General features: G+C 42.0%; 3 protein-coding genes across 6 annotated transcripts in view; 1 reads left to right on the plus strand and 2 right to left on the minus strand.

Moving 5' to 3' along the window:
* ZFYVE26 (zinc finger FYVE-type containing 26) overlaps positions 1-9,797 on the minus strand; it is a 46,995-nt gene extending 37,198 nt beyond the window's left edge. For 2 of the 3 annotated variants that reach the window (XM_018082558.3, XM_018082559.3), the window contains exons 1-8: positions 9,462-9,797; positions 7,917-7,995; positions 7,135-7,224; positions 4,778-5,330; positions 3,301-3,431; positions 2,260-2,424; positions 1,079-1,167; positions 655-806 (exon numbers count right to left, since the gene is read on the minus strand). In XM_018082558.3, the coding sequence (XP_017938047.2) occupies positions 655-806; positions 1,079-1,167; positions 2,260-2,424; positions 3,301-3,431; positions 4,778-5,330; positions 7,135-7,224; positions 7,917-7,995; positions 9,462-9,652 (1,450 nt within the window). In that variant the 5' untranslated portion in view covers positions 9,653-9,797. The remainder of the gene's footprint in view (positions 1-654; positions 807-1,078; positions 1,168-2,259; positions 2,425-3,300; positions 3,432-4,777; positions 5,331-7,134; positions 7,225-7,916; positions 7,996-9,461) is intronic. The other variant, XM_018082557.2, reaches the window with a different exon arrangement.
* Positions 9,798-10,138: 341 nt separating this feature from the next.
* LOC103760542 (galectin-related protein A) lies at positions 10,139-15,074 on the plus strand. 2 transcript variants are annotated; one of them, XM_018083042.1, is made up of 4 exons: positions 10,139-10,192; positions 13,125-13,213; positions 13,666-13,840; positions 14,197-15,074. In XM_018083042.1, the coding sequence occupies exons 1-4, from the start codon at positions 10,139-10,141 to the stop codon at positions 14,338-14,340; spliced, it is 462 nt and encodes a 153-aa protein (XP_017938531.1). In that variant the 3' UTR covers positions 14,341-15,074. The 2 variants fall into 2 exon arrangements, with proteins under 2 accessions (XP_017938531.1, XP_008925313.1); XM_008927065.3 differs by lacking the exon at positions 10,139-10,192 and adding an exon at positions 10,928-11,023.
* A 485-nt stretch (positions 15,075-15,559) lies between these two features.
* On the minus strand, positions 15,560-26,105 carry PLEK2 (pleckstrin 2). The gene is made up of 9 exons (XM_008927076.2): positions 26,007-26,105; positions 23,264-23,428; positions 22,096-22,277; positions 21,288-21,379; positions 20,780-20,967; positions 20,173-20,274; positions 18,863-18,946; positions 17,776-17,854; positions 15,560-16,592 (listed from the first exon to the last, which is right to left on the minus strand). Exons 1-9 carry the CDS (start codon positions 26,055-26,057, stop codon positions 16,465-16,467), a joined length of 1,071 nt encoding a protein of 356 aa, XP_008925324.2. The 5' UTR covers positions 26,058-26,105; the 3' UTR covers positions 15,560-16,464.
* Between the last annotated feature and the right edge of the window lie 1,203 nt (positions 26,106-27,308).

Consider the following 27,308-nt stretch of genomic DNA (forward strand, 5'->3'; position numbering starts at 1 on the left):
TTGTCCAGGGAGAGTCACTTCTAAGTGAACTAACGTGTTTAGTAATCTCAGGTATTTTAGGCACCCAAGTAGAACACGGGAAGGTGAGAGAAGTGAGGCAGGAGTTATGTAAACACAGCCCGTAGGTAAGCCTTACTGATTTAAATATTGAAGTAAAGTTGGTAGCACTTATTATTAGAAGAAAGAAAAAACTTTTTTGTATCTTTCAAAAATGAAGATGTTGTAGTATGAGATATTGTCTATTTCATCTGGTTTTGCCCTTTGATTTTAAATTTAAGTGCAGAAGTGACTGAAATCCAAACCATACATATACACTTCAAACTAAAGGTATTACACAGTATAGAAGTTACAATGAGCAGCACGTTTTAGGAACACGTGCAAAGTCTTGTTACCATTTTGAAGCACTTTCAGAGATCTGTGAGATCTCATAACTCCTTCTTGGGAGACAATTTACTCCCTAAAAGAATTCTAAAATAATTTCCACATACTCTCTAGATTTCTTCTCCAAAACAGCTGACAAGCAGTATCTTACACAGTCACAGAAGCAGGTCAAAAGAACAGATTCTTCCTGGCAGAAATACTGAGCATACACACTCGATGGATTGGGAGTTTTCTGTGTTCTCATGACCCTACACATTTACCCTGCACATTTACCCTGGTCTCTAGCAGGAACCTTTTGAAGAAGCTCAATAACATCGTCTTCATTCAGTGCCAGAAGATTAGTGAGATGATGCAGAGAGTACACCGCAGTGTGGCAATCCAGACTGTGCAAGTGTTGCAAAAGAACCTTCCTTGGGACAGTAATACTAGAAGAGAGAACAAAGAGGTGGCACAGATTTAGATCTCAGTCAAGTTTAAAGACGTAACTACCACTCTAATTCTGACTGAACCAAACTATTGCAGTTAAAAAGAAAAACAAAGAGCATAACTGCAGCCCATGAAGCAATTTCAAGCCTTTGTGATATAGAATCACTGTCAGATGATTAGCCAAGAAAATAACACCTTTTCTATTTGCATACATAAACTAATAGGTAGATTTGGCAAGACAGTTTGGAAAAAGCCTTTCTCATCACTTTACCTGTTTTGCTGCATGCACCATTCAAGAACTTCCACATGAGCCCACAGCCCATCACAAAAATCTTTCAATACTGAATCATTGCACAGATCCTAAATGGAAAGACAAATAAAAGAACCTCTTTACAACAAATCCCTCAATCAGACAGCAGAACCAAGCCTGTGTCACATATGGTATGTTCCTAAGACTTCTTTACCCAGATAATAACTTGCAAATACAGAAAATTGCCAGTTTTATTACAAAGTCAGCAAAGAAGGGCTATTCCAATGGAACATAGAGGTCAGTCAGCCTCCCCCTGACACATTTACAGACCATGGAAAGGTGGCTACATCCGTTTTCAAGATTAGCTTTCAAAATGCAAATTAATGCTTCTTAGTAACAATCCAAAAACTCTAGAACTAATCATGTACTAGAACAGATGACATACTGAGTAGCAGACAGTTATTCTCCTTTTCCATGTGCTTTTCTATTAAAGATGACTGTCTGCTAAAATCAGATCTCAAAGTTTCACTTTGCAGAGGCTTCTGAATAGACAATAACTCCCTTAAGGCAATATCAGCCTCAATCTACACTATGATCCAGCAGCACAAGGCTCATCATCTCCACACTTCTGCCATCTAAGCCATTTGCCAGCCAGAAGACTTCATCTGAAGTGCAACTACACCCTCAGAGCTGGAACCCTCTCTTCTGCACAGATGAAGGCTGCCCACAAACAAGGTGGATCTTCCACTCACAGCTCTTGTAATTTATCATTTCACTGTGAGAATAAGTATGGGGAATTTCCAAGCTACTCTGTTGCTGAACTCAGGCTAGCTGTGACCAGAGTTAGCCACTATCCAAGGATGACTCACTGGAGGAAATTACACAAAACAAAAACCCCCAGGTCTTTTCAAAACATCAACAACCATTGCTGTTTTTCTTTCTTTGTTAACAGCAAAAGCTGTAGAGTTTATGCATGAGAAACTTTCAGAGTCTCCTGTGCAATCACACTCCCTTCACAGCTGACCAAAAAGAAGGAAGGAAAGCGTCCAATTATGTTACCTACACATAACTGTAGCATCTTAGCTTTCTAAAATCCCATTTTGAGAAAGACCAACATTCTCACTGAAGACGTGGTTTTACTTATTTTTGAAACCAAATTGCATTATCTGGACTCAGACTGGGATACTGTCACTTTCTTTCACCTGAGTTTTGTGTAGAGTCCATAGCAATGCTTTTGCTGATTCCAAGCTTTGACAATGAGTCCATCCTAGCAACACCAAGAGACGGCTAAGGGGGTTGAATTCTCTCCTCAACAAACTGTTCAGGCTTGAGTAGTCTTCTCTTTTCAGTAAAGTTAATGCAGTCACCTAGAAAACAAAAGGAATAAGTATTTATTTTTCCAGAATGTAGAGACCCATAGTACACTGGCAGACTATGTAAGCAAGTAGCCATTTCAATATTAGCTTCAAAAATAGTGAAGTTCTGCATCTGGAACTTCCCTAAACTTACATTTTCCAAACCATCAGATTACTCATCAGTAAAGTTGTCTTAAGGAAAAAAACATCACTTCAAACGCTTACTAAAGAGCCAACTCACACCCACTCTACATTATCTTTACATTCCTCCTAGTGATTATGTCTCTGTCAAGGACATTATGTAGGAGACTTCTATGAGCATATTACTTCGAAGTGGAAGTATGTTCAGCCTTCAAAACTCTCATTTTAATAGTGACCACCTCTCTGCATTTTACTTTTTCTATCTATGTAAATACATTCAAATCAATAAATTTCAAATACTATTTTTCATCAGGTCTTCAAGCTCTTTAAAACATAAATTTTTAAACATAACTTATTAACATAAATTAAAACATAATCTACCATGCAAACTAATCTCACAGCCCCAAGTCTACCAGTATCAGAAAAGCAAAGCAACAAGTTCAAGGTAATGAGGTAAATTGAGTATCCAACAAAATTACAAGCAGAACACGGGACTTCTTAAATCCTGAACTTAATCTTCAGTCTGCATGAAGATGAGCTTTTCCCAAAATCTCACTAGCTGTTTTGTTCATCACACAGATGCAAGTCGGGGAATTATCACCAGTTACCCCCTTGTTCCAATTAGTCATAACCCCTGGTAAACACTGTATGAATACAGAATGCTTCTGTGCACCACCAAGATATGATCAATACAGGGACTGACTTTAGCCTCCATTGGGTTTCCCTGTTAATGATTTATGGCTGTACCAGAATCTGTTCCAGAAAGTGCTTGCTGCTGCTCAAGCAGTAGAAATAGGTTGTCTTCCAAGAAGAAGCTTCTATGGGATCTGAGAACAAACTCATCACAGTTCGCTCTGTATCCAGCTGCTCAGATGAACCTAAAAAACATCACAACATGTTTCCAGTAGAGAGGGGTACCTTTAACAGAGGCATAATTGCTACTGATTTAAACTGAGAAACACTCAACATTTTCTCAAACACTAACCAGCTGTTACATGTTAACAGCTAAGATTCTCAAGTATTGTTACTGGAAAATAAGAAGGCCAAGCAGAAAAATTTGATAAAAAGGTCAGACTGGAAACCAGGAAACTGTCTGGACAGTCATTAACATAGCAAGAGCCTGCTGAGCACAGATTGTTTGCATCAGCTCAGATCACCCTGCCTGACTTTGTTTAGCCATACACATATTCTCTGTATGTTTCATGAATTCTCTCTTTGCTCTGAGATGCTGTGCTGCTTTGCAGGGCCTTAGCAAGGACTTGTCCAGCACAGGAACTTCTCAGATCTGTGCAAAGTGAGAGTGAAGGAATGTGGATCTCCCTTTCTCTTCCCCCACGAGGAAGCATGAACTGCAGTTATTATCAGAAATGCCAGAGTTGGCCGCACTAGCCTGAACTTCCCTTCAGGAATCCCTATCAGTGAAGGGAGAAGAAAGGATACAAACCCCACTGACTTACACCTCTGTATACAGAGGTGAGCAAAAGAGGGTAGGCATTCTAGTTCTTCCTCCTTGCACACTCACCTGCCACTTTACTGTCAAGATCATGGGCATCACTTGCCATTCAGTTTCAGCTGAGATCCTCACAGAATATGCTGAGTTGGAAGGGACCCATCAGGATCATCGAGTTACAACTAAATGTACCAGTCATAGGGAGCCAGACAGAGGCTGTGAAGTTAGGGCTGGTACAAAACCAACAACTGGGCTCTGACAAGTGAGCAGGTAATCAAACTGCATCTTCTTTCCAGATGGGATATCAGCCCACTCCACATCTCCTTCCACATTCAGAAGTTTACTTTTCCAGTATTAAGGGGTTTGAACATTCTGGGATTACTGAGGTAACCAAACTGTTACTGGGCAGAAATGGAACATCCTCCAACATGGATGACCCTGAGCTGGAGTCACACGTTACATACCTAAGGACTGTCAATCTTACAAGCAAGGTCTTCATCAAGAGAAATGCTGAGCAGATTGAAATAGAGGGGTGGTAAAGGAAGTGATCAGAAAAGAAGATAGCATAGACTGCAGAAATGCAGAGAGAGAACTGGTGTTCCTATGCCAATTCCTTGCTTTAAGGATCATTTTAGCATCAACTTTCACAAGACTCTGCGGTTTATTAAGGCTCCTTAGCAAGAACACTGCCTGACTTCTTGACAACTTGCCTGTTTAATGCCTTAATGGTTTTGTTAAACAGGAAATTAAAACAAAGCAAAAAGTGAAACAAACCTTTTTGTATAGATTTTGACAACAAAAACTTTTCTCTTGTTCTTTCTGTGAGAACACTGCTATAAAGGCTTAACAGGCCATGGCTCTGTTTCCTCAGCATACAGCTTAGTAGCTTCTCCTCCCTCAGTGGGCTTCCCTCAGCCCAGCACACATCCAAGAGCTCCCTGAATAGGTGCCTTACTTCATCTGCCTGATGCTCTACATCAAAAGTCACTATACTGAGAGCAGCATAAATTGTATCTACTAGTTCTCTTTGATCTAGTCCGGCTGAAATCTCAGAACTGCCCTGGAGCCTCTGCAGAGATTTCAAGGAGTCACAAAGAAATTCAACGAAGATGTTCTGTAGAGCGCGATACTGCTGGAGTGAAGAGCTGTGTGTGCCTTGTTCCTCCTGGAAGAACTCCAGCAGGGCTTTTGCCCTCTGGGGAGCCCACACCAAAAGCTTCCGGAGAGCTGAAACAACATCCAAACTGAATTTGTGAGAGCAGTCATCTCTTCTTTTGCTGTCTGTGATGTGCTCGTTCTGGGTGCACTCAAATGCTTCAAACAGCTCCTGGTAGGGAAATAATAAAAGAGTAAGCCTTTTAGACTCCATTAATATATTAAATGAATTATTTTAAAAAATAGAAGAAACTTGAAAGCAAACAGATAAATCAATTTGGAAACACTGTACTACCTAGGAAACCCACTATTTACGGTCCACCTTATCCAATGTCCTTCCTAGAAGAGTGGTATGTCTGAATATGTAACAAAATGTAAAGAATCCTATAACACACAAGTACACTATAAGTCACAGGCAGTCCCTATGGGGTGGCTGAAGCACCTTTTAGCAATATACTGATGTAACTTCATAAGCCACTAAGAGCATAATGATTAGTGGGGTTTTTTTAATCCTACTTATCCAGATTCATACTATCTATCTGCCAACCACATCATCCTCATCAATTTTCCAAACTTGTTTAAAACTGACCAACAGATTCAGAAGCCACTTCTTTCTTAAGCACCAATAACTTTTCTTCCTAACAGAAGCATACCTACAATAGAGAACAAGGAATGGGAAAACAAGCACAAACAAAAAAAAATCCCAGTTAGCTCTCCCAATAACGGGTGGGAAGGCGAGGGACAAGCCAGTTGAATATCACTTAAGCAGCACTTGTGGCACTACTCGGGAGAGGTGGTTGGTGTGCATAAAAAAATGGGAATAGAAGTCAACAACACCCATTTTTTTTCATTTGCTGGATCAAAACATAGCTCTATCTACCAACATGCCTCTGACAGTAATTGTGACAAAGAGGTTGCTGAATCTCATGTTTCTGTGCAACGCTGGTGGACACTGTGGACAATGGTGGAATCATTCATGACCTTGGAGGTTAGATGGCAACATGCACAGACTTCATTACTCATTAACAGACTTCCAGGAGATTTACTTTAATCAACATTCAAGTTTATCTTGATTGTTTTCGTCCTGTAATTGCTAGTTCTGTATTTTTAGGAAAGTATTGAATATCTTTTCCTTATTCATATTTAAAAGTTGCCAAGAGCTTCTGAATATAATAACTTTCCATTTTCCTCTTAAAAATGGCAAACAAAAAAAAAATCTTTAAAGAGTTAGAATCTATAGGACTAGAAGCAACATCTTATGACATTTCACACACTATGTCAGGTCTAAATCTGTTGTAACTAACACCAAATTAAGGCAGTTCTATAATTAGTAATTTTCCTGATTTTCTGCTCTATACTTGCTTTTGATATTAATCCATCTTTGCATATTTCCATGCATTTCTCAAATAAATCAGTCCACATGTATTAATTAGTAATGTAAAAATGGGTCCTGGACCTCAGGGCACACATCATACCAATTACCAAACAACAACAGTGATAACAGTAGAGCATTCAAAAACTTCCAGGAACAGGGCAAAGGGGTGTGCAGGAGATGAAAATTAAGATCTCAGGAGAAAAATAAAAGAAAATAGACATAATTTAAAAATGTGCTTGCTGACTATAGTTTATTTTAGCTCACAGTGGGTTTTAGGTTTATGATTATTACAGGTGTCTATAGATATAAAACTGTGGCCAAGTAGTTGCAATCAGGACTGACGTGTTTTTGAAATACCATGTAGAAAAACCTGTGCTGCCCGCCTGCAGCCTCCACTCTGACCAGAGAAATCGCTTGCAGGCACATTGGATTAACTTCAGAAAGGGATCTGAATTACTCTTTCAACTGCCTGGAAGATTATTAACACATTAACCTCTCAGGCAGTCCAGTTAGCAAGAAGCATTAACTTTGATCCCACATTCTGCATAACTGGACATTCTGCATAACTAACAAGAAGAAACAGGGCACAGAAGTAGCTCACCTTTAGGACTTCCTCAGAAATATCCTTCTGTAGTTCTTCCAAGAACACTAAAAATTCAGTTTCTCTCTGAAGAACAACTGGAACAGTTTTCTGAAACCATATATGAGTATGGGAAAGATGTTAGTCAATAAAGCTTTTATTTATCTACATTACCATATAAATCTATCTTAGCTGTTTCATTAGCATTGTGAGGCAGAGTGAAATATTGTTCTGAAGATACCTTATTCTCAGTCAAAGGCTATTCCACAATTAGGTTCTGCTTTCACACCAGCTGATTTTATTCATCCATACGTTTGGAAACAGAGATAAGTGTCACTTTGTCAAGAATTACAAACCCATCAATTCCTCAGAACGTAAAAAAAAATATGCAAGCCTAAGTAGTGACACGGACAAATTAATTTTAAAAAAAGTACACACATCCCTCACCATCTAAAACTTATAAAAAATTGTCTGATGCCTGAGCTATTTCATTGTTAATGTGAGAAGGATGCTACACAAATGCAGAAGTTGATACACTCACGCTTTTCATTTGTATGAATGCTCAAAGCTAAAATGCCAAGTTCTGATATCTTGAAAAAGAAACCAAAACAATTTTTCTCTCCAGTGTGAAGATCAACAGTTGTTTCTTGACAAATTTGTTAAATGTAAAAGCAATGTATGTCTCCAGATACCTTGAGAACTTAGTTCCATTATAAGCAACTCGGTAGACATTTTGCACTTGGAAGGCAGCTAGAAGTCAGAGCTATAAACTGCATTTGCAAGTCAGCTAGATGTTTCTGTACCTTATTCCTGGCAAGCCATTTTTCCAGCACAAGAAGCCAAAGCCATGCTGTTCTCCATGGGCTAGAATTCTGTCCCCCTCTACAAAAGCAAGAAGCACGTACACTGGATTATACAAGGTCCAAAATTCAGGAAAACATTGTCAGAGATCATTTTGATTTTTGTATTTCTTTGTGCAAAATAAAACCAAAGATGACTAAAAAGCTGAAAACAAATCAGACAGAAAAGAATGAAGAGGAACCAGAATATTGGTGCTGCTTGCACATTAACTCAGTGATTTCTGCTGTGCAAATAACTGCTTTTAGACTGGCCAAATACCACAGGCATAGTTCTTCAAAACAATTAAATTTACTTCTGGTCTAAAGTTCAGTCTGTATAGTCCTCTTAGAGCACTTCAGCAGATTTCTCTGAAATGTGACCACTTGCCAAGCACTGCTATTTCCTGTTCTGTCTATTTTTACCCGAAAAACTGAAACTAAGTTTTAGGTCACAGCAGCCCAAGTGCAGCTCTATGCCCAAACTAAAAGTGAAGCAATGTACCAATTAAACAAAGAATCCCTCTAATTTTCTTCAGCTTTTCAAGTGCTCCAGTACTTATATACACATCCCAAAGTCTATACAGTTAGGAAACATATTCAGTACTGTCAAAGGGACTAGGAAAAAGAAAAAGGACAATATATTTTACTGTCCTTTAAAAATCTCAGCACTACTAACTAAAACCTTTAGATGTGATAGCCTATCTATCAAAGATAAAAAGATTGAAAATGCTTATGGCTGACATGGCTATTAGCAATATTCATCTAACCATGTGCACACCTTCCTCCAGACTCTTTAACTGCTGTTAATGTAAATTATTTCTTGGAACCTTTACCAAAATGCTCCACAAACTTAAATGTGAAGAAGTATAATCATCTGATTATACAGGGGGAATACTGATGTTCCCTGAAGTGCCAGAAAGTCACCTTTCATATGCATCTACTTGAAAAGCACTGACAAAACCTAACTAGGATTGAGAAAAACAAATGGCATTTCAAATTCTGGTGTGAAAAAAATAAGAAATCGACAGCATAATTTGAGTTTTTTAGAGTTTACATTTTTAGAAACTGTGAGGATTTTCAAGAGTTGGAAACAAGAGAACATTTCAAATAACTATAGGGCTCATCTTGGTGGTTCCATTTCTAAATTAACCAAAGCTCAGCATCAAAGGAACGTAATTTCAAGAGCTGTTCTTTCTCCTTCAATAAAATCTAACAAAATCAGTTCTGAAATGCTTACAAGTAGTTTTAAGCTTGTCTCAATTACCATATCAGCCACATAAATGAACACAGCTCGTTATCCCAGTGGGCTGGAAAGCCTGCTAAGTTCTTGGTCAGTGATAATGTGTCAACGTTCACATAACAGCACCACTAGACACACCGAAGGCACCTCAGCAGTGAAACAGGTGCTGCTTCCCAGATCCTACCTGGCTCCCCACAGTCAACACTAAGCTAACTGCTCCTCCTCCCTTCATACTCAAGTCTGCTCAGCCAGAGCAGTACCTTACTTACCTCACCCCCACGGGGCAAGCTACCAGAGCCTGAAGAATTGCCTCCACCTTCCCAGGGCCATCGCCGTGCCCCTGGCTCAGCTGGGGCACACAGGCCTGCGCCAGCTCCCAGTACCCATGCCGCACGCACTCGCAGAAGAACCCAAAGAGACGCTCCAGCGAGACTGCTTCTTCGCTCCCAAAAGAATGCATCTTCCCAGGACGAGGGGCAGGGGTGACACAGGCGCAGGCGATGCCGCGTTCCCTACAGGGGCAGGCGCGGCCGCCGGCGGCGCTGGGTTCTACTGCACGGCCCCGGCACCTCCGCCCCAGAGCCCCACCATCTTGGCCGCCGCCATCTTGGCCGCCGCCTCAGCTGACCGCGCCGCCGGGCGGGCACGCGGGCAAGGCGCCTGTCCAGTTGCCGCGCCGCGGAGGGATGTAAATAAATCGCCATCTTTCTTTGGGGCGCCTGACGCCGCCGCGGGAGCCCGGGCAGCGCCAGCCCCGCCCTTCCCGCTAACCCCGCCCCTCCCCGCCCACCGTCCATGCGCCAGCTCCGCCCGGGCTCGGCCTCGCCTGACCTCTGATTGGCTCCCCCCCGAAGCTCCGCCCCAGGGTTGGGACGCGGGGATCCGTGAGGGAGGGGGGCCGTCGGGGTTGCTGTGCGTCCTCCGTCGTGGGGAGATGTGTGTGGGGATGTACACTTCTGTGTACGTGTGTACAACTGTACACACCGACACAGAGAGAGAGGTGCGCATACAGGGGTATATACACCTCTCGGCGCGTACATTTATCCCTTGTATAGCTGCATAACCGTGTAGGTATACTGTATGTATACTTCACTCTGGTATATATATATACATATATATATACATATATATATATATACACACACGCATATCTATACCCACATATATACACCTATACATATATATACCTATACACATATATAGGTGTATATACCTACAGGTATATATGGGTGTATACCCCCATATGGGTGTATACACCCATATATAGGTGTTTATATACGATGTACCCACCTAGACCTGTATAGATGTATACATCTATATATAGGTGTATATATAGCTCTACAAGTTCTGTATATATTTTTATTATTATTATTTTTAGCTCATTTGAGAGAAGACAGAACTGGTATCAATAAATAAATGACTTGGGGTTTATATGTATTACATATACAAATACAGTATGTTATGCACACACACACACACACAGAATTTTAAATAGTTGTGTAAAAACGTGTAGGTACAGGTGGAGACACAGCTCCAGCCATGGCTGGCCAGGCGCTCCTGTGTGGGGCGGCCGGGCCCCCCTGCCCTCTCACCCCGTTATTTGTGAGCTCCCCCAGCGGGACGAGGTGCAGAGGGCCGTGACTCAGCTGCTGGGCTGGGTGGTGTCCAGCCGGTGTTTGGCAGAGATAAGACCCCCCCCAGCATCCTCCCTTTATTCCGGCTTTTTGTTTGCTTTTGTCCTGACGCACAAAACAAAAACTCCTCCGTGGAGTGCTGCGGCGAGGCAAGTGTAAGAGGCAGAGCGGTCATGACAGAGGAGAGGTGTGCCAAAGTAAGTGACCGAGCGAGTCCCCAGGGCTCCTGAACGGAAAATACGGGAAGGGAGCTATGTCCATGTGCATATGCTGGGACCCACCAATAAACCGCATAAGATGCTGCAGGAGTTTGTATCATTACCTCCTACGGCTCCTGAGTATTTTTCACCTGTACTGTCAACTCCACATCACCAGATAAATGGTGTGTGGGCAGTCATGCCTCTGAACTTTCTCCGGCCATGCCAGATGAGCTGTAACTTATGAGACCATGTCGTTGTCGTTCAATCTATTGAGTTCTGATACCCTGTGCCTTTAATGATGGTGCTTGCTATGGCACAGCTCTGCACAAGCAATTTCTCAACCTATACTTTCAGTCTGAGGTATTATTTTGTATCTTTTCTCTAGGCAAGGAAGGAGCTTTAGTGGGACATGGAAACTGTAAGAGGATGGACTTCATTTATCCTGGGATCTTTTATGCTTATTACCCACTCTAATTGATTTATCCAATTTGAAGTATCTCCCTACAGGCAGACTCCTTCCTTGTGTTAGACATGTCAGGTGCTTGATGCTTTTCTTTTTTTTACAAAGTTCAAAACATACCCGCAGGAGTCACCTGCCCACTTCTGCAAGGGTAAATGTACATTATTAACAATCAGCAGTAGTACTGTCATTTTTAAAGGTACTTTTTAATTAATTTCTTCCAATATTGTTCTTGTTAGGAATTAGAGGTTTATTAATATATCTGTGAAGCTGTAAAAGTAGCTGGACGTAAATATCAAAGCGGGAAAATAAATTGCATAAGGTCATCTTAGCAGAAGATACAACTAGTATATTGAAATTAGGAAATGAGGTATAGGCAAGACTTTTTTTGTCTTGAATTTATGTGTGCATGTTGTGCAGCTCTTCTAGCAAAACTGTCTGAATTTTTACCTTAGAAAACTGGAACGATAAAGCTCTTTTTATCTAAAACAGGGTCTGTTGTGCATTGCCTTGGAATATTATCAATGTTACGCAAGTTGCTAATAACGTTCAGTGTTTTTTAGCAGCTTCTTTCTAAGTGAATCTGCATAAGGAGTGATTACATGCTTCAGTGTGGTATTCTGACATTTACATTTTAAAGCCATTTCTGAAACTGAAGTCTCAAAACTTCCCTATCACTTGTTTCCAAGCTCTCTCTTTAATATTTCCATGGCAGCTATGGCCTGTATTATTTCCTCCACTGACCATCAAAGCTGTTAGAGAATTACTTGTAAAAAATGACTGTAGCTCAGATCTTTGGGTGGAGTTTGCAGCTACAGGTCTCTGTGAAAAGAACAAAAGTAGATCCACCAAGAAGCCTTAGAAAGAGTGTGATTTTCAGTCACCTGTGAGGGTGTGGTGAACATGCAGCGGCAGAGCAGCATCTCTGTTGGGTTTGCACTTTTATGGTGGAGCACAGAGGCTGCCTGGCCCGGTGTAAAGCCTGCTGGTGCCAAGTTAGCCCACCAAAATCTGGTAACGAATTCGAGCTGGCACACTAAGTTCATGCAGTCTGTGCTCTGCATCATGCTGCCACAATGCTTTTCATCTGCTGCATGGAGCACTGCAACGAGTTTTATTGTGTCATCAGACCATAGCAGCCATTGCCATCTCATCCCAGGTGTACCAGCCATCTGGGGCCCGTCCCTCGTGAGACACGTGGGCCACCACAGTTCCTGCAGTACCTGCTCTGGTCTTGGAGAGTGGCATCAGTCACCTGAAGGCAGTGCTGGCTGTTTCCAGAGCTGGGCCTCCAGGAGCCTCTGTCACACAGGTCACTCAGGTAGAGCAAGGACAGCAAACACTCCCCTTGGTGGCAGCAGTTTTGGTCGGATGCTGCCCAGGGGGGCCGTCAGTCCTGTCAGGCAGCCAGTGCCTTGTCACCAGGCACTCAGTTATGGCAGCCCTCTTGCTTCCCTCAGATACCAGAATACAGAATTTATACTGAGAGTGCAAGAAGTACTTCAGGCCAGAAACATTTTTGAGTTCTTTTGTATATGTAAAAAGAAACCCAATGTATATCAGGTGACCAAAGCAGCCGCTAAAACTTCTTTACCTGCATCGCCCACTGCAGTCATTTTTTTTCACTCTTCCCTGCAGGTGGAGCAGTATGTTGGTGAAATTAAAGGTGGCCTGAGACCAGCCATGAAACTCACAGTCATAGGCATTGTACACTCCAACCCAAAGAGGTAGGTGAAGGTACTGGTGGGGGCTTCACCATGTCATACACGCTCCTACCTATTTTCTAAATTCAGAAGCTTTCTTGGAGGTCTGTGCTCTTTGGAGGAAGAAAATCAAACAGGTTAATAATTTATGGCTTTACTTAGTTTTCCTGCACTTAGATTAAAGGTCAAGGAGGAGTTTCCTCTTTGACCTTTCTGGCTGCCCTGACAGGATTTTCTACTCCTTGCCCTTATCTAATGTGAACTGGAAGGGAGCACACAAGTGGCATTTCTCCTCCAGGAAGAGGTGCAATTCTCAACCTGCATCTTGGTTGTCTGCTGGGGGTTGGAATCAACATCATTTAAAAGCCAGTCTGACATGAAATCAACAGCTGTCTGTAGTCTTTAAAAGCATGTCATGTTCACCATGTCCTTTAACATTTCTGAAAGTTCCAGTCATTTAACTGGGTTTTTTTCAGTTTTTCGGTGACTCTGCTCTGTGATCCAGTGGATGCAAACAAAGATGTTGGGCTGTTATTTACAGTTAACTTCAGTGAGAAATCCATCACCCGAAATGCACGAATTGGTGGGAAATGGGGAAAAGAAGAGAAGACTATTCCCTACTTTCCATTTACAGCAGGCGATACGTTCAAGGTAATTTTTTGGTACTATGAATAGAGTAGAGAAAAGGAGGGGAGAAAGGCTGAAGGCTATGTGACCAAAAATAGCTAACTACTGACATTGCCAGGTTAGTCTAGTATGGCACAAACAGCAACAGTTCAAGCCCTGATGGGAGAGATGCATTCCTTTCTCTAATCTTAGTGAGAGTACTCCCTGCAAGGAGCTTTGCAGTATCATCTCAGCAGAGGGTAGGTTATTTATTAGGGGATTTCAGAAGAAATGGTAGACGCTGTACTTTGCTCTCCCCATAACAATTGGAGAAGTCCATGCTGGTGAAATCAACCCTGCTGCTGACCTCTAACACCCTCCCCTGTCATTTTCCATTGCAGATGGAGCTCTTATGTGAACACCAGCAAATACGAGTCCTGCTTGATGGACGGCAGCTCTGTGACTTCACTCACCGCATTCAGCCTCTGAACTTGGTTAAAGTTTTGCAGATCTCAGGGGACATCAAGCTTACCAAAGTGGCTTGAAAAGAGGAGACCTCAATATCACCAGGGAACAGAGGAAAATGTACTTTTTCTTGTCTGAGAAATGTTCTATCTCTTTCCTCTGGATGATTCTGGAGAGTGGGAACTATATTTTTTTAATTTGCTGATGTGTTTGAGATATAAGCTTTTTTTTCTCATACACAGTCAGCAATTGCAGAGCTATGGCTAGTCTGGGTAAATCTGAGACTTGTTGCTGAGATACACTTTTGGCCTCCCAAACTGCAAGATTTGTGATGCTGTGCAGTATGTCACATCCTTATGATTCCTTAACCTCCCATGCATGCCAGGTGACAGAGCTCAGTCCTCTGCAGTGAGGTGGCTGCTAGCCTTGTGACTAGAACTGGGCATTATGCAGGTAATGGGACTGAGAAAAGAGAAGCAGGAGATTTTCTTGTAAGTCAATAAGGAAATCTGATGGTCCCCAGCAAGGCTCACATTGTCAGGAGGGAATTGCTTTTTCTGGAAGCTCTGCTCAATCAACACAAAGCCATTTGGGCTTCCGAGTACAGAGTAATAAATTCCTTATCAACATCCCTGCCTCTTCCAGGTAGCTTTTCCTGAGCTGAAGGGTTTCAACAGCTGTGGATTTCAGTCTTCTCTGGACCAGGTCTAGGAAATGTGTCTGTAGCTGAAACTGCATTGCCCACTTTTGTATCTAATTAAAACTGCATCTTTGCTGGCAAACTTCTTGAAATAAACTCTGTTAAATATTTGAACACATGTAAGCATTGTGCTGTTATTTTATTGCTGTAGCTTTTGAAGAAAGTCCTACATACATGGCTATTCTAATAAATATATAAGCATATATCATATGCTGCCTTTGGTGATGAGACTTTTTTTAGTACACAACTTGGAGAACGTAAAATCTGCAAAGAGATGGAACTGTGGACAGAGAGCTATCAAATTCCTCTGTGACTTCAGGGAAGATATAGCATGTTGTCTTCAGAGGGCTTTTGAAGGCTCTGAAGAGTTTGGCTGTCAGATACAGGTACTAAGATAAAACTAGGAATTTTATGAAAATAGTATATCAGGTGTCCTACATTCCATTTTACCCTCTGGTGTCTCAGTTTATGTATAAATCTAAAATTACAGTGAATGAAACCATTATTTTTCATATACTCAAACTGTCCTCTGAGAAAAATCCTATCTCTAAAGAGCACAGGATATTCAAATGCACTGGTTTTGGGGTTTGTTTTTTTTAGTATTTAATGATATCAAAGACAAGTTTAGTAGACAAATAATGGAAGAACTAATGACCTAAGATAGAAAAAGCAATAGCCATATCTGCTACTGTAATTCTCAGTCCAAATGGTTCTCCAACATAAATGAACTTATGATGATAATCAAAGGAAAAGTCTCACTTTTATAGCTGAGTGATTTCTTCCCATATATTCAGTAGCAGCAATTGTCTGGAACTGCTACTGGTCTGATTTGATACTCAGGATCTTGTACTGCTCTGGTATCATTACCAGCACAAGAGCAATCTATATAGTGGAGAGGAAGATGCTTTGGGTTTTTCAAGTCTAACAGAAAGCCAAACAGTAAAGCAGATGGATGGACAGACAGATCCCTTGTTTGTTTTGCAGCACTGATTATCCTGGCAGCTGGACTGTGGCTTAGCACAAGATTCGTGTGGTATACCAAGAAAGGCAGCCTCCGACATCAGCACCTTTCATGACTTTGATGTTTCAGTCTTAACTTATTAATTTATGAGCTCCTTTATAGAGGGGAAATGAGCAAGATATTTCTGCTTTAAGATAAAGCACAATGTGGATCTGTCAGGTATAAACTGAATATTTGTACAAAAGATTCTTTTCTTCTATCTTGGAATATTGTATCTCATCATTTCATTGTAAAGCCCCATTTGTCTGTATCCACCTATTGTCTTTTGTCTCTTTGTTAGATGGTAAATTCTTGGTGGAGAATTATTCTGAGTCTATATGACTTTAAGACACCTAGGATGCTGGTCTACCAGGAATTGCTAAGTGTTATGATAATTCAAATAACAGAAATAGACTATCAAGGGGATAACAATACTCCCAGAAAATGAGAGCAGAAAACTTGGTCACAAATGTGATTTGTCATTTGGCATGGAGTCCACGTTACTCATGTCAGTGGTTTGATTGCCTCAATCCACTGCACTCGCTCAGCCTTGGAGCTGGCCTGGATATAATAATGAATGTCATTTTTGGTGATGATTTTGAAGAGATTGCCTTGCACATTGCCCTTCACTCCTGCAGAGAAAAAAAAAATCAGGACAGTACACAGAGAAAGGTTTTCTGGAAAATATGAAGTTTCATAGGGAAGAATTTAAACTTAGTGAATTAAGCAATCAAATCTTTTCTTTTTGTTATGGATAAGACCTCTAAAGCTCTTGCATCTTTGATTTCTTTCTGCAAAATCCCTGGAAGTGTTCAAGGCCAGGTTGCATAGGGCTTTGAGCAAACTGCTTTAGAGGAAGATGACCTTGTCCGTGGCAGGGGAGTTGGAACAAGATGATTGCTGGGGTCCTTCCAACCCCAACCATTTGATGATTCTGTGATTCCATGAAAATAGATATAGTACAGACGTTCCTGCCATAGATTGTATGAACTACTGTGCACTAGGCAACATATGTATAGTAGTCTCTCTTTAGATGGAGACTATTACTCGAGTTATACACTGGAGGGATGAACTCCCTACCAGTTTGTACAGTAGATAGATTTGCTCCTGCCCATATTTGGGTTCCTCCTAGCAGGGAAATCTATTGTCTATCATGTCCCCCTGCTCCAGACCAAAGCTTTTTTAGACCTTCTCTTTAAAAGATGTTCAGTATTTGAGATCCTCATATTGTTCTTGCTCTCATAAAATAAATTGCTTTCACAGCAGAAACACTCATCTGCGAGGCCAAGGTTTTAGACAACTGCCTAAGCTAAGCATATGCTCTTGCAGAACTGTTTTTTGTATTGCTGTGTTTATGTCTCCCCTACATTTGGATTCTAGCAGATCAAAAAGGAAGAGGTAATAGCATAAGCAGAGAGGACATGCAGAAAAGCGATGGCATCAGAGGATGCCTCAAAACTTTGAGTTAAACAACATCCAGAATGAAGGTGTTTCCTCTTTGTTTGTTAACTCTGAAATATTAATCAGTGTCTTAGGACTGTCTCAGAGGTCATATAACTAAGAAAAGCCCATCAAAAGCCCATAAAACCTTGGAAACGCCCAAAGTATGTGGAAATAATGCTAAAAAAAGTCCCCTTTGGTGTGGACAACCCAGCAGCACAGGGATTTGTGACATGCCTCTTCTCCTGCTTGTGAAGGGAAATGAAGGGCCAGCACACTTGTGTGTACAAACAGCCATACACAATGACAATACCTAAAGACTGTATTGCTGTATCACAAATATATATGTAAAAAAGTTTAGAGGCTCGTGCTTACCTGCTGGGACTCCGTTGTCCTCTAGAGCTGAGACAAGACAGCCTCGGAGGGAGAATCCACCGACTGGCTTGTTTTCTTCCTGCAAAGAAAAGGGAAACAAGACTTAGCTAGAAAATATCATTAGAATAACTTCTCAGAGCACATACATTATTTTTAGGAAGTTGGGGATGTAATGCCAGTCCTTCCACGTATGACACATCCATGTCACAAAAGAAGTCAATTAGAACATATAATTAAAAGCATTACTATATTGTTTTAGTCGTAGATGTTTATCTGATGTAGCTGGGCATGGGGGAGATCAGTTAAAAGCACAAGGGTAGGCAATCACGTTTCAAATTTATGTATAGTTTTATCAACAACACACATTGAATATTATATATATATTTCTGCAAGTTTTTAGCTTGCTGCTTTTTGTGAGACTGTATGGGAAAAATCTGACTGTTTTCGCTAGTTGGCTGGTGCTCGTTTCTTGCCTTCAGGTTCTGCAGTTTGAGTTTATAGTACGATAAGGATGAGTTCCAGTGGGAAAAAAACCCACAGAGGAACAGGCAGTGTAGTACCCTATGCATCTGGGTTGCTCATATTGATTGTTATATCCATGAAAATAAATTCTACTATTCCATGGGCAAGTTTAAAACTGAGTAGTAGAAATTCCTATAAATACTTTGTCATCAAGGAGACCCTATTCAATGTTAGAATAAGAATGTAAAAAATCCCGGTACCAGTATGACCCTCAAGTGGTGGGATATCAGCCCAGAAAGATCACATCCCAGGAAGAATCCCTGCAGGACCATGGTCCCAGACTGTGTGGGTGCAGCAAAAGACCAATTACAAAAAGACTTCTACCCCTTGGCTAAAGAAAAGGAATCTCACTGTGAAAAAGACAGGATGGAAGATGCAAGATACAAAATCCTACAAGGTCAACCTCCTAGGGTAAGGCCAGAGAGGTCTAATTCTCCAGGAAATGGACAGAGGAACCCAGAAAGAGATCTGTATGAGAGAAATATTTGCAGCATAACTGTATTTTCATTATAATATTTAGGTCTTCAAGAGGATTTCTAGGGGTGCTAACTTCCCACTCACGTACCTTAGTGGGGTCATAGTAGTGCAAAAAAGCAGGATCAGCTCTCAAAACAAATCTCCTCACCTTCCAGTTTTTCCTCTTGTGCCCCTGCAAAATGGAAGAATTAAAGTTACCACCTCCTGAAATGGCCATTTTCCTGCAGGCTGTAGGAGAGACATAAATATGTACCAAAAAAAGAGCTTTTGGAGCCAACAGAGAAAAATCTTTCCTGACATCTTAGTAGTTCCCAGAATTTTCTGCTTATCTTCCTTCTTCACACATGGATAATTCCTTCCTCTCTTCCTTCCCTGCGCTGAGAACTAAGAAAGCAAAGTGACAGGACCAAATGAATATATCCCTGATTTCTGCTTTTAATATTAAATATGGGTCTCAGATTAAAAACTCATACTGTGTTTGCTCAGAAGGGATTATGTCAGATCCTTTTGCAGCTCTGGTTTTGAGGTTCTGGGGGCTGCCCCTTGCTGCTGCTGACCATGGGAAGAAGCTCCTGGACAGCTCTCATGTCCTATGGTGATGGAGGGGCTGCCCTGCCAACTTGTGAGGATCCCCCAGTGCCCCACCAACCCTTGTGGCATGCTGGCAGCTGGAGAACGGAGGGTTGGGAAGCATCAGTGATCCAGTTTGCACAACACCAAAGTCAGAGCTCTGGGTACAAAGCTCCAGAGTAGGAATGTGGCCATACAGTGCAGGTAGGGTTCCATTTGCAGCTGGCTGTGTTATGCTTTGAAACAGCACGATTACCTCTCATCTTGTTCACAGCAAGGGTCAGAAATTAAATCTTGCAGACCAATCCTTTAAACAATTATTGCCAACAGATTTCACCACCACCAGAGCACCCACATGTACAAGAGTGACTGCCCACAGGTAAATATCCACTTCATAGAAAAGTCAAACTACTCAGCTTTGAAATTTGTCTGCGGCCAGCAAAGAATCGTCACTGCTCACACTACCCAGACGGGATATGTTAAACCAGAGGAACAGTGGCTCTGCATCAAAGTGAATGTAACGCCTCTGGTATGATTTGGAGTTTATGTGGGACTTTTGCTTCTGATACTGTTTTGTACCTTTCAGTATACACTCAATATACACGGAATATCCAATTAATCTTGCCTAAGCAGCAGGTTCCATACCTCACTTCTTTAAAACTAGATCCTCTTCACTGCATGATCTCTAGTAGTAGTTCTGACAGGCAAGCTAGTTCTACTGGCCACCACTCTTCAGCCTGGCTTGTGTAAATCACATTTATTCTCTAAGAAACCCTACTAGCTGTCATTTTTTCTGTTTCCCAGTGCAGGTTCAAAGACTGTGCTTACCTGTTTCATTAAGAATCCTTGCTTCACAATTGTGCCGCTTAATTCAGAGATGTTAAATTGTACCTCTTCCTTGGAACTGGTACTTTTCTTACTGTTCTCAGCCTGCAGATAGGGTAAAGATGGTTTCATTTTTTTTTTTTTAATCTAAACACACTTTTAAGTACAAAATTCTGCATTTTATTTTCCTTGAGCCGTTTTTAGCCCATATTTCCTGAGCTAATTCTACTCCATAGCTCTGCTGCTAAGCCTTGTAGTCCCAAGATTAACAAGCACGTGTACATGCATTGTGACCCTGAGTTGAAGCAGAACTGCAGCATGGCCTCCGATACATGCAGACACAGCACTGCACTCCAGGGACACACCCCTTTTAATGCCCAATTATGTAATTTGTAGATCCCTCCATAACCATGTAGCTACTTGCCTCCAGCAAATGTGCCAGTGTTAGTACTACTAACAGCCTAGAGATGATCCTTCTGCATATTTACTTTCTCAGCCTGCATATTTTGCCTTTGGTTGCAAGCTCTGTGTGTCCTCTTCACCACTGTTTCAAATCAAGCATGTGACAGGGGGCAGAGGATATGCTTCTGTTGGCAGTTGCATCACTTACAAACATGTACAGTGCGGTGGAGTCATCAAGGAATTTCTCAGAGGGGTCGCTGAAGCGCATGGCCTCAGTGCTGCGGGTTCCCACAGGCCTGATGAAGTTCTCATCCATCAGCATGGATGCCAAGGTGACAGCCTCGAATCGTGACACAGCAAAGTTATTGGAAATGAGCCAGTCCACCAGGGCAGAACCTGCAGAAAGAAAGGCAGCTTTCATACCAACACAGTGTGCTCTTCTGAGGCAAGGCAGATGGTCTCCTGCCACATGTTTTCACTTGCTAAAACATTTTGACACCATCACAAAGGCTGTCAATGAAGTGTGAGGTTGTCCTTGTGTGGGGTCCTATGAGCGCTTCCATATATCCAAAGAGCCAGAGAGAAAGGTGTTGGAGAGCTTGGCTGCACCACCGGGCCACAACTGATCCCACTTTGAAAGACAGGATAGTAGCTCCCTTGCCTCTACAGTGTGGCATGTCAGATGTGAGGTGGCTCTTTGCCTGCAGTAGGTGTACCTGTGAAGGTCTCTTTATATCTGTTGCCTTGATCCAAGTTGCGGGTCAGTTTAATTCCAGTATTGCTGTCATACATTCTCTCCACTATGTCACTGTAAGCGAGAGTACAGCACATCAGTAGATGAGAAAGACAGGCAGAAATTGCCATGTACTTCTGTCAGCTCCTGGGGTGTCCTCATAATTACCCATATAAAGATGAGAAGCATTCTAGGTACTCCCCCAGAATATTTGTCCTAAATAAGTTCTAGGAAAACTTCATTCTCCCAGCAGCAGCACTAAACAAGATGCCTCACAAAGTATTTTACAATTTAAAGTACTTCAAACTGATCTATAGTCAGCCTTGATTTACCTGCTCAAGACAAATAAAATTAATGAAATTTTTCTATTTCCTAATCAGTTCTCTATTTCCTCTAGTTTAACATGAAATCTTACTCTGGATTCCAGCTACCAGCTTTGAAAGCTCACCAACATGGCATGAACAATGTCACTACCCAGTCTTTCCCTGATAATTCATCTTCTGAGGTAATACATCTCCCCAGTGAGAACATTTGCAGCTGACTAGGGAGGTCTCCAAGCCAGCAGTGAGGTGTTGGTGCAGAATCCACATACTCCCAAAAGATGATGGTCAGGAAAATGTGCATTCCCTGGCAAAAGTATGTGCAAACCTAGGACAGGGCAGCCAGTTTAGAGCATCCTGGCCACATGGGAGTGGATCAGTGCAGAGTGGAGCTTCCCTTGACCCTCCCCATCCATCAGCTCAGGTGCTTTGTGAACTAGAGCAATAGAAGGAGAAATGGCATACACTTACTGGAGGCTGATATTATCTAGCAGTTTGAAAGAGTTCTTCATTCTGTGAAGTTCTTGTACCTGTACTGGGTGACCAGCATGAATAGCTCCAGTGATGTCCAAAGCCCAGGAGTCACGCTCCTCCCTGGAGCAACATTCAAGGAAATAGTCTGTATTGGTTTTTGTCTTTAGTTTGATTAGTAGCTGTGGAGAAAGAAGTGCAAAGCAATAACATTGTTTTAGCTATTTCCCTCCTCTTGCATTTTGCTTCTTTTAGCACTGGCCAAAGAAACACAAAGAAGTCTGATCCCAGCTGAGCAGTTTAGGACAATTCTTGTTCAGAAGGATTGTGGGCACAACTCTGGGTTTGGTGGTTTTTGTGTGTTTTTGTTACCATCCCCCTCAAATCCCTGGATTTTCAATTCCAAGCATGGTTCACATCCATGGAGGTCGCAGTACTTAAGAGAGCAGACCACAGAATGGATTACTGGAGTGTGCTGCTGACTGTGGAGCTTTTTACATCCAGGTCTCAACAACTACAAACCATCCCTAGGCTCTTTCTGCCATGAGAAGTCCTGAAATAATCAGCAACTTCCAGTCATTTCCGTTCTGGCCCCATGCAGAGGAAGTCTGTATTGCCACTATCCATGGGCGAGCAGAGAAGTGCAGGAGGTACTTTACATTCCAGAGCCCTCTTGCTGTAAAATTTCTACAGCAGCAATGTGCCATTGATGAAGGAAAAGGGAGTCTGATCTGCCAGCCTGGGGGCACTCCATGAATACAGCTATGTTTTAAGGCAACTACCATAGATAATGTTTCCCCTTTTTCCCATCCTCAGCTTTTATTGAACTGTTCATATCCTCTCTCTGCACACTGTTGGGCTGATGCATTTGCATTTTTTTCAATGAACTGTGTGCACAGGAATAGTGATTTTTTTTTTTTTTGGGGGGTTTTTTTGTTAATGACTGTGACTCACATTTGGGCACAGGGAAGAGCAAAGACATAAAGAGGGGGTTCATTGCCTGTCTGGGTTACATTGCTAATGGTAGCTTGCTTTTAGCTGGGCCAAATTCTGAAAGCACCCCAGTGGCATGGTTGCAGTAATCAAAGAAGTCAGAAGGAGAGGAAAAGACTAGTGAGAAGTTAGAAAGTGAGTGACATTGAGAAGAGATACGTATTTTCAGTCATACCGGTCTGTTCTCATATTCCAGGCATGGACAGGTAATAGTGCAGCCATCCAAAAGGATCCTGCCCTTTGGAGAAGGCTCCTTCTTGCCTCCTTCAATTTTGTAATACAGCAGCTTATCCTGAAGCAGAACAAACCATCTCACTTTCCAGTTACGAACAACATGCCCCTAGAAAGGAAGAAATGCACATAGCAAACTTTAACACAAGCACAGAGAAATTACCATATTTTCTTTTTTTTCCCTTCTTTTTGTTTTGTTGTGAAAATACCATGAACTAATAGGAAACTGTATGAAAAGAAACACAAAAAGTCACCATGAGTCCTGTTCTCCCTGAAATACACGTTTTTAGTAACAAAATAGAACAGCTCCATCACTATAAAATCACAGAGCAATAGAAAAGTGCTTTGCTCTTTTTTCAGCAAGGAAAACTTCTTTGATGGCAAGAATTGTTTCTTGCAAAACTCACATGAATTATAAAGAGCTGTCATTTAGGTACACACCTGTCTGCTGACAGTACAGGCAGGAACAGGGCTAAATACAAGATGTGTGAGGGCTCTTGACAACCAATTCCTCTTTTACAGTGACCCTAGGGGAAGTCTTTTTTTTCTTCATTTTGTTGTGACTCTAGATGCCAAGTGGTTTTGCAAATGCTTTGCTTGATGAATTAGCTTTTCCTTACCTCTCCTCTTACTACTAATAAGTAGTTAATTTCTATCCTACCTGCCTCCAATCTCCTGGGCTAAAACATTCCATGTGCTACTGTTTCCTGCAAAAGAAATATGTTTTTTACCGAGAAAAGACGGAATAAAGGCTGCTGTTGAGTGCCTCCTGAGTTATATCAAAATACATACGAAACCTCCTATTTCCTCTCTGTAAACAGCCCCCAGCTCTCTTTAGTCTGGCTAAAGGATGAGCAAAACCAGCGGGGGCTGGCACTGGCAGGCTCAGTCTTGTCAGATGGTGTCAGGTCCAGCTTTGCCGTGTGAGGACCTGACTTGTGTTTCTACAGGCAGTGGAATATTACAGTCAGCAGGCAAAGCATGGGGTAGAAGAATCTCTGGCACCTGGTAGAGGGTGGGCATGGATAGAATAAAGGAAAATGTAAGGTCCAGTTGTGGCAGGAGTCGAAGCTCATTAATTATCTGTGAATGAAGGGGAAACTCAGCAATTTCCAAGTAAAGGTGGGGTAATGAGTCTCTAAAATCCAGGGCATTTTAGATCCAACGTCTTCTAGTCTATACTAAATACAATTTATCTAATTTGGGTTTGTTCTCCTTCCCTTTGCATCCTGTGTTGTAAAGTCCCTTGGACATTTTTCCTGCGTGTTCTTTGCTATGGCTCCTTTCTTTCCTTCTTGGAGATGTTCGCTGTTTCAAGAGGCTGCCTTACTTTTTTTGCTTTATCTGACTTCCACACATTGATTTTGTATTTATAATGCATTATGATACATAATTCAGTAATTTATAATCCATTTAGATCATCTCCTGGCTTCTGCTCTCTCCTTAAGAAAGCTCTGTTTTCTTTACCTGATCCCACCCCTTCCTCCTTTTTTCTCTCTGGATCCCTGGAGACCTTCTCCCTCAGTTCCCTTAGTTGCTTTCTTTGTGGTGTCTGTCCTATCAAACTGTGTGTCTCAGTGATGTTGTACAGACTGCTGGCAGTCACAGTTTAGTGTGCTGTGATAACCTATTCCTCTCATGCACTTGGTGCCTTGGCTTCCCATCTTGAATTCAGTAGTCACTTTAAGAGCCAAAAAATACAACTACAGCTCAGAAAAGAGACCAAGAGCTGGGACTGCTCTGCCCTTTCTGCATAAGGGAGGAAGGGGAATAGCCCCTTCTCCACATAGAGGATGGCTTCATGTGGCCAGTGACTGGCTGCCTGACTGGCTAGGAGCCCTGCCAGGAGAGCTCCTGACCAGGATTACCTTCGTGTTAGCACCAGAAACACTGCCACGTACTGTAGAAAAGCATTTCCCAAGGCGTGGCAAAGCTTTGAACAAACCTCTGAATCACATTTTTTGTATGAAATCAAGGACCATATTAATCATTGAGACAGGGTCATGGTACTAAGAGCAGTTTGTGTCACTTCCTAAATTGCCTTCTTGTGTCCCAGCTGTAACTGACTTGATCTTATGGGGAGAAACATTGGGAAGGCTGAAATCTGTGACACCATCTTTCGGCTCTTTTCACCACGTTTTGGCTTGAGGTTGTGGAAGAAAGAAGTTATTTCAAATGCATTTTTATGTTTGCATTGCTCTGAGCCCCTTCAAAAAGGATAATCTATTCTCCATTCTCTCATATGAAATGGGAAACCTTGCTCAGCTGGATCACTAGAGAAGGCACAAGCTATCTTACGAGACTGTCAAAACATCTCCCCTCTCTCAGTCCTCCCATGGTCGCTCCCGCTGCTGCCGCGTATGTGCTCTTTGCAGAGGTGTGGCGAGGTGCAGACATGTTGGCTTTCTAACACCTGAGCAATCCTGATAGCTAATTCACTTTCCTCTGGGTAAATGCCAACACAGGGAAACTTGAGGGTGGGTAGTGAACACCTGCAGTTCATGCAGCTCCCCTGGCAGGCATCCGCACAAATCTGAAGGAGCTCCTTTCCCAGGAGAAGGCAGGAGCCCCTCAAACCCAGCACCCAACGGGTTGCCTTGCCATGAGTCCTGGCTTGATCCAGTCTCTGCTCAGGGGTTGCTTCCGCATTTGAGTAGAACCACACGAAGGGGAACCGGAGCACTTACCCGTTTGACAAGGAAGCCCTCCTTCAGGACTCCAGCTTCTTCCTGCATCATGGCCAGCAGGGAAGAGAGCAGAGCCACCGCTGAGGATTGCCTGAGCACTGGCAGCCTGTCCCTCTGCACATGATTTGTTTAAGAAAGCTCATTTTTCTTTGCTCCCCTCCTCCTTCATGTGACGTACTCTCCCTACCCTGTTTTTTCCCTCCCTCCCTATCTGTGAGACATTAGTTAAGCAGTGAGCTGGCTTATACATTACCTGCCCCCTGGGAAGTAAAACAAAGGGATGCCTAAAAAAGCTTGAAAGAATTTCACAGAATTTAGTAGAGAAAAACCTACACAGAATGCGCTGGCCAATATAAGTAGCTACATGATGACAAATCAGGTAGTGCATGGGAGGGAGAAGTAGAATTATAAAATAGCATCCCTCAAAACTTCAGACTAATCAACTTCCTTAAAATTTCTCATCTAAAAAACACATCTCAGAGGAGTTCTGCAGATCAGCATGCTGTATAACATGTGGAATATTAAGATTACAAGGAGACTTTTACAAACCTTACAGTAACTTCTGCTAGAAATTTATTTTACTGAAGAAGGACTAGAGCACCTAAAAGCCCGCTCTACTTTCAGTGACCTCTGGACATATAAACCGAGACTCTCAACCTAATACCCTAAATCAGTACATAACTGGGCTTTCCGTAAGGCAGTCTGATTCATGAGCACTGTGCAGTGACCTCTTGTACCTCCTGAGCACCTCTGAAACAGAGTGCCTTTGTGTGTCTGAATACAAGCTTAGATGTTTATTCCATTTTTGAAGACTTTGTCTTTTGTCCTGATGAAATAAACCAGTATTAGTATTTCAGACAGCACTGCTGCTCAGAAATAATTTGCTGCACTGTTAGCATTCCCTGACTTGTACTAAAATTAAGGTGATATATGTGGGCAGAGCTATGGCTGTGATAAGAAGTACAAGGTAGAATATAACAAATAAACAAAAGCACTTGTTGCTATGTAAAGAGTCCAAAGGTCAGTAAGACAAATGACTCAAATATTACGGGGCACATTTTCATGCACCAAGGAAAAGGAACAAACAAATAATTTCTTTATCTCTATGGCATTTTTATAATTTTTAGTAAGGAATAGCAAGACACGGAAGAATTGAAGCTGACATCATACAGGAAACAACCCAGAGAACAGTCCTGCAGAGATCATGAGAATACAAGTGACTGAACACTACTTGAAGTTAGAAAAATTGATTGTGTATAAAGAAAAAACATGCTGGCTGAGATTTCAAAAGCAGGGTGATCC

The sequence above is a fragment of the Manacus vitellinus genome, unplaced genomic scaffold, assembly GCF_001715985.3.
Source record: "Manacus vitellinus isolate BGI_N305 unplaced genomic scaffold, ASM171598v3 scaffold_6_pilon, whole genome shotgun sequence".
NCBI classification, from domain to species: Eukaryota; Metazoa; Chordata; class Aves; order Passeriformes; family Pipridae; genus Manacus; species Manacus vitellinus.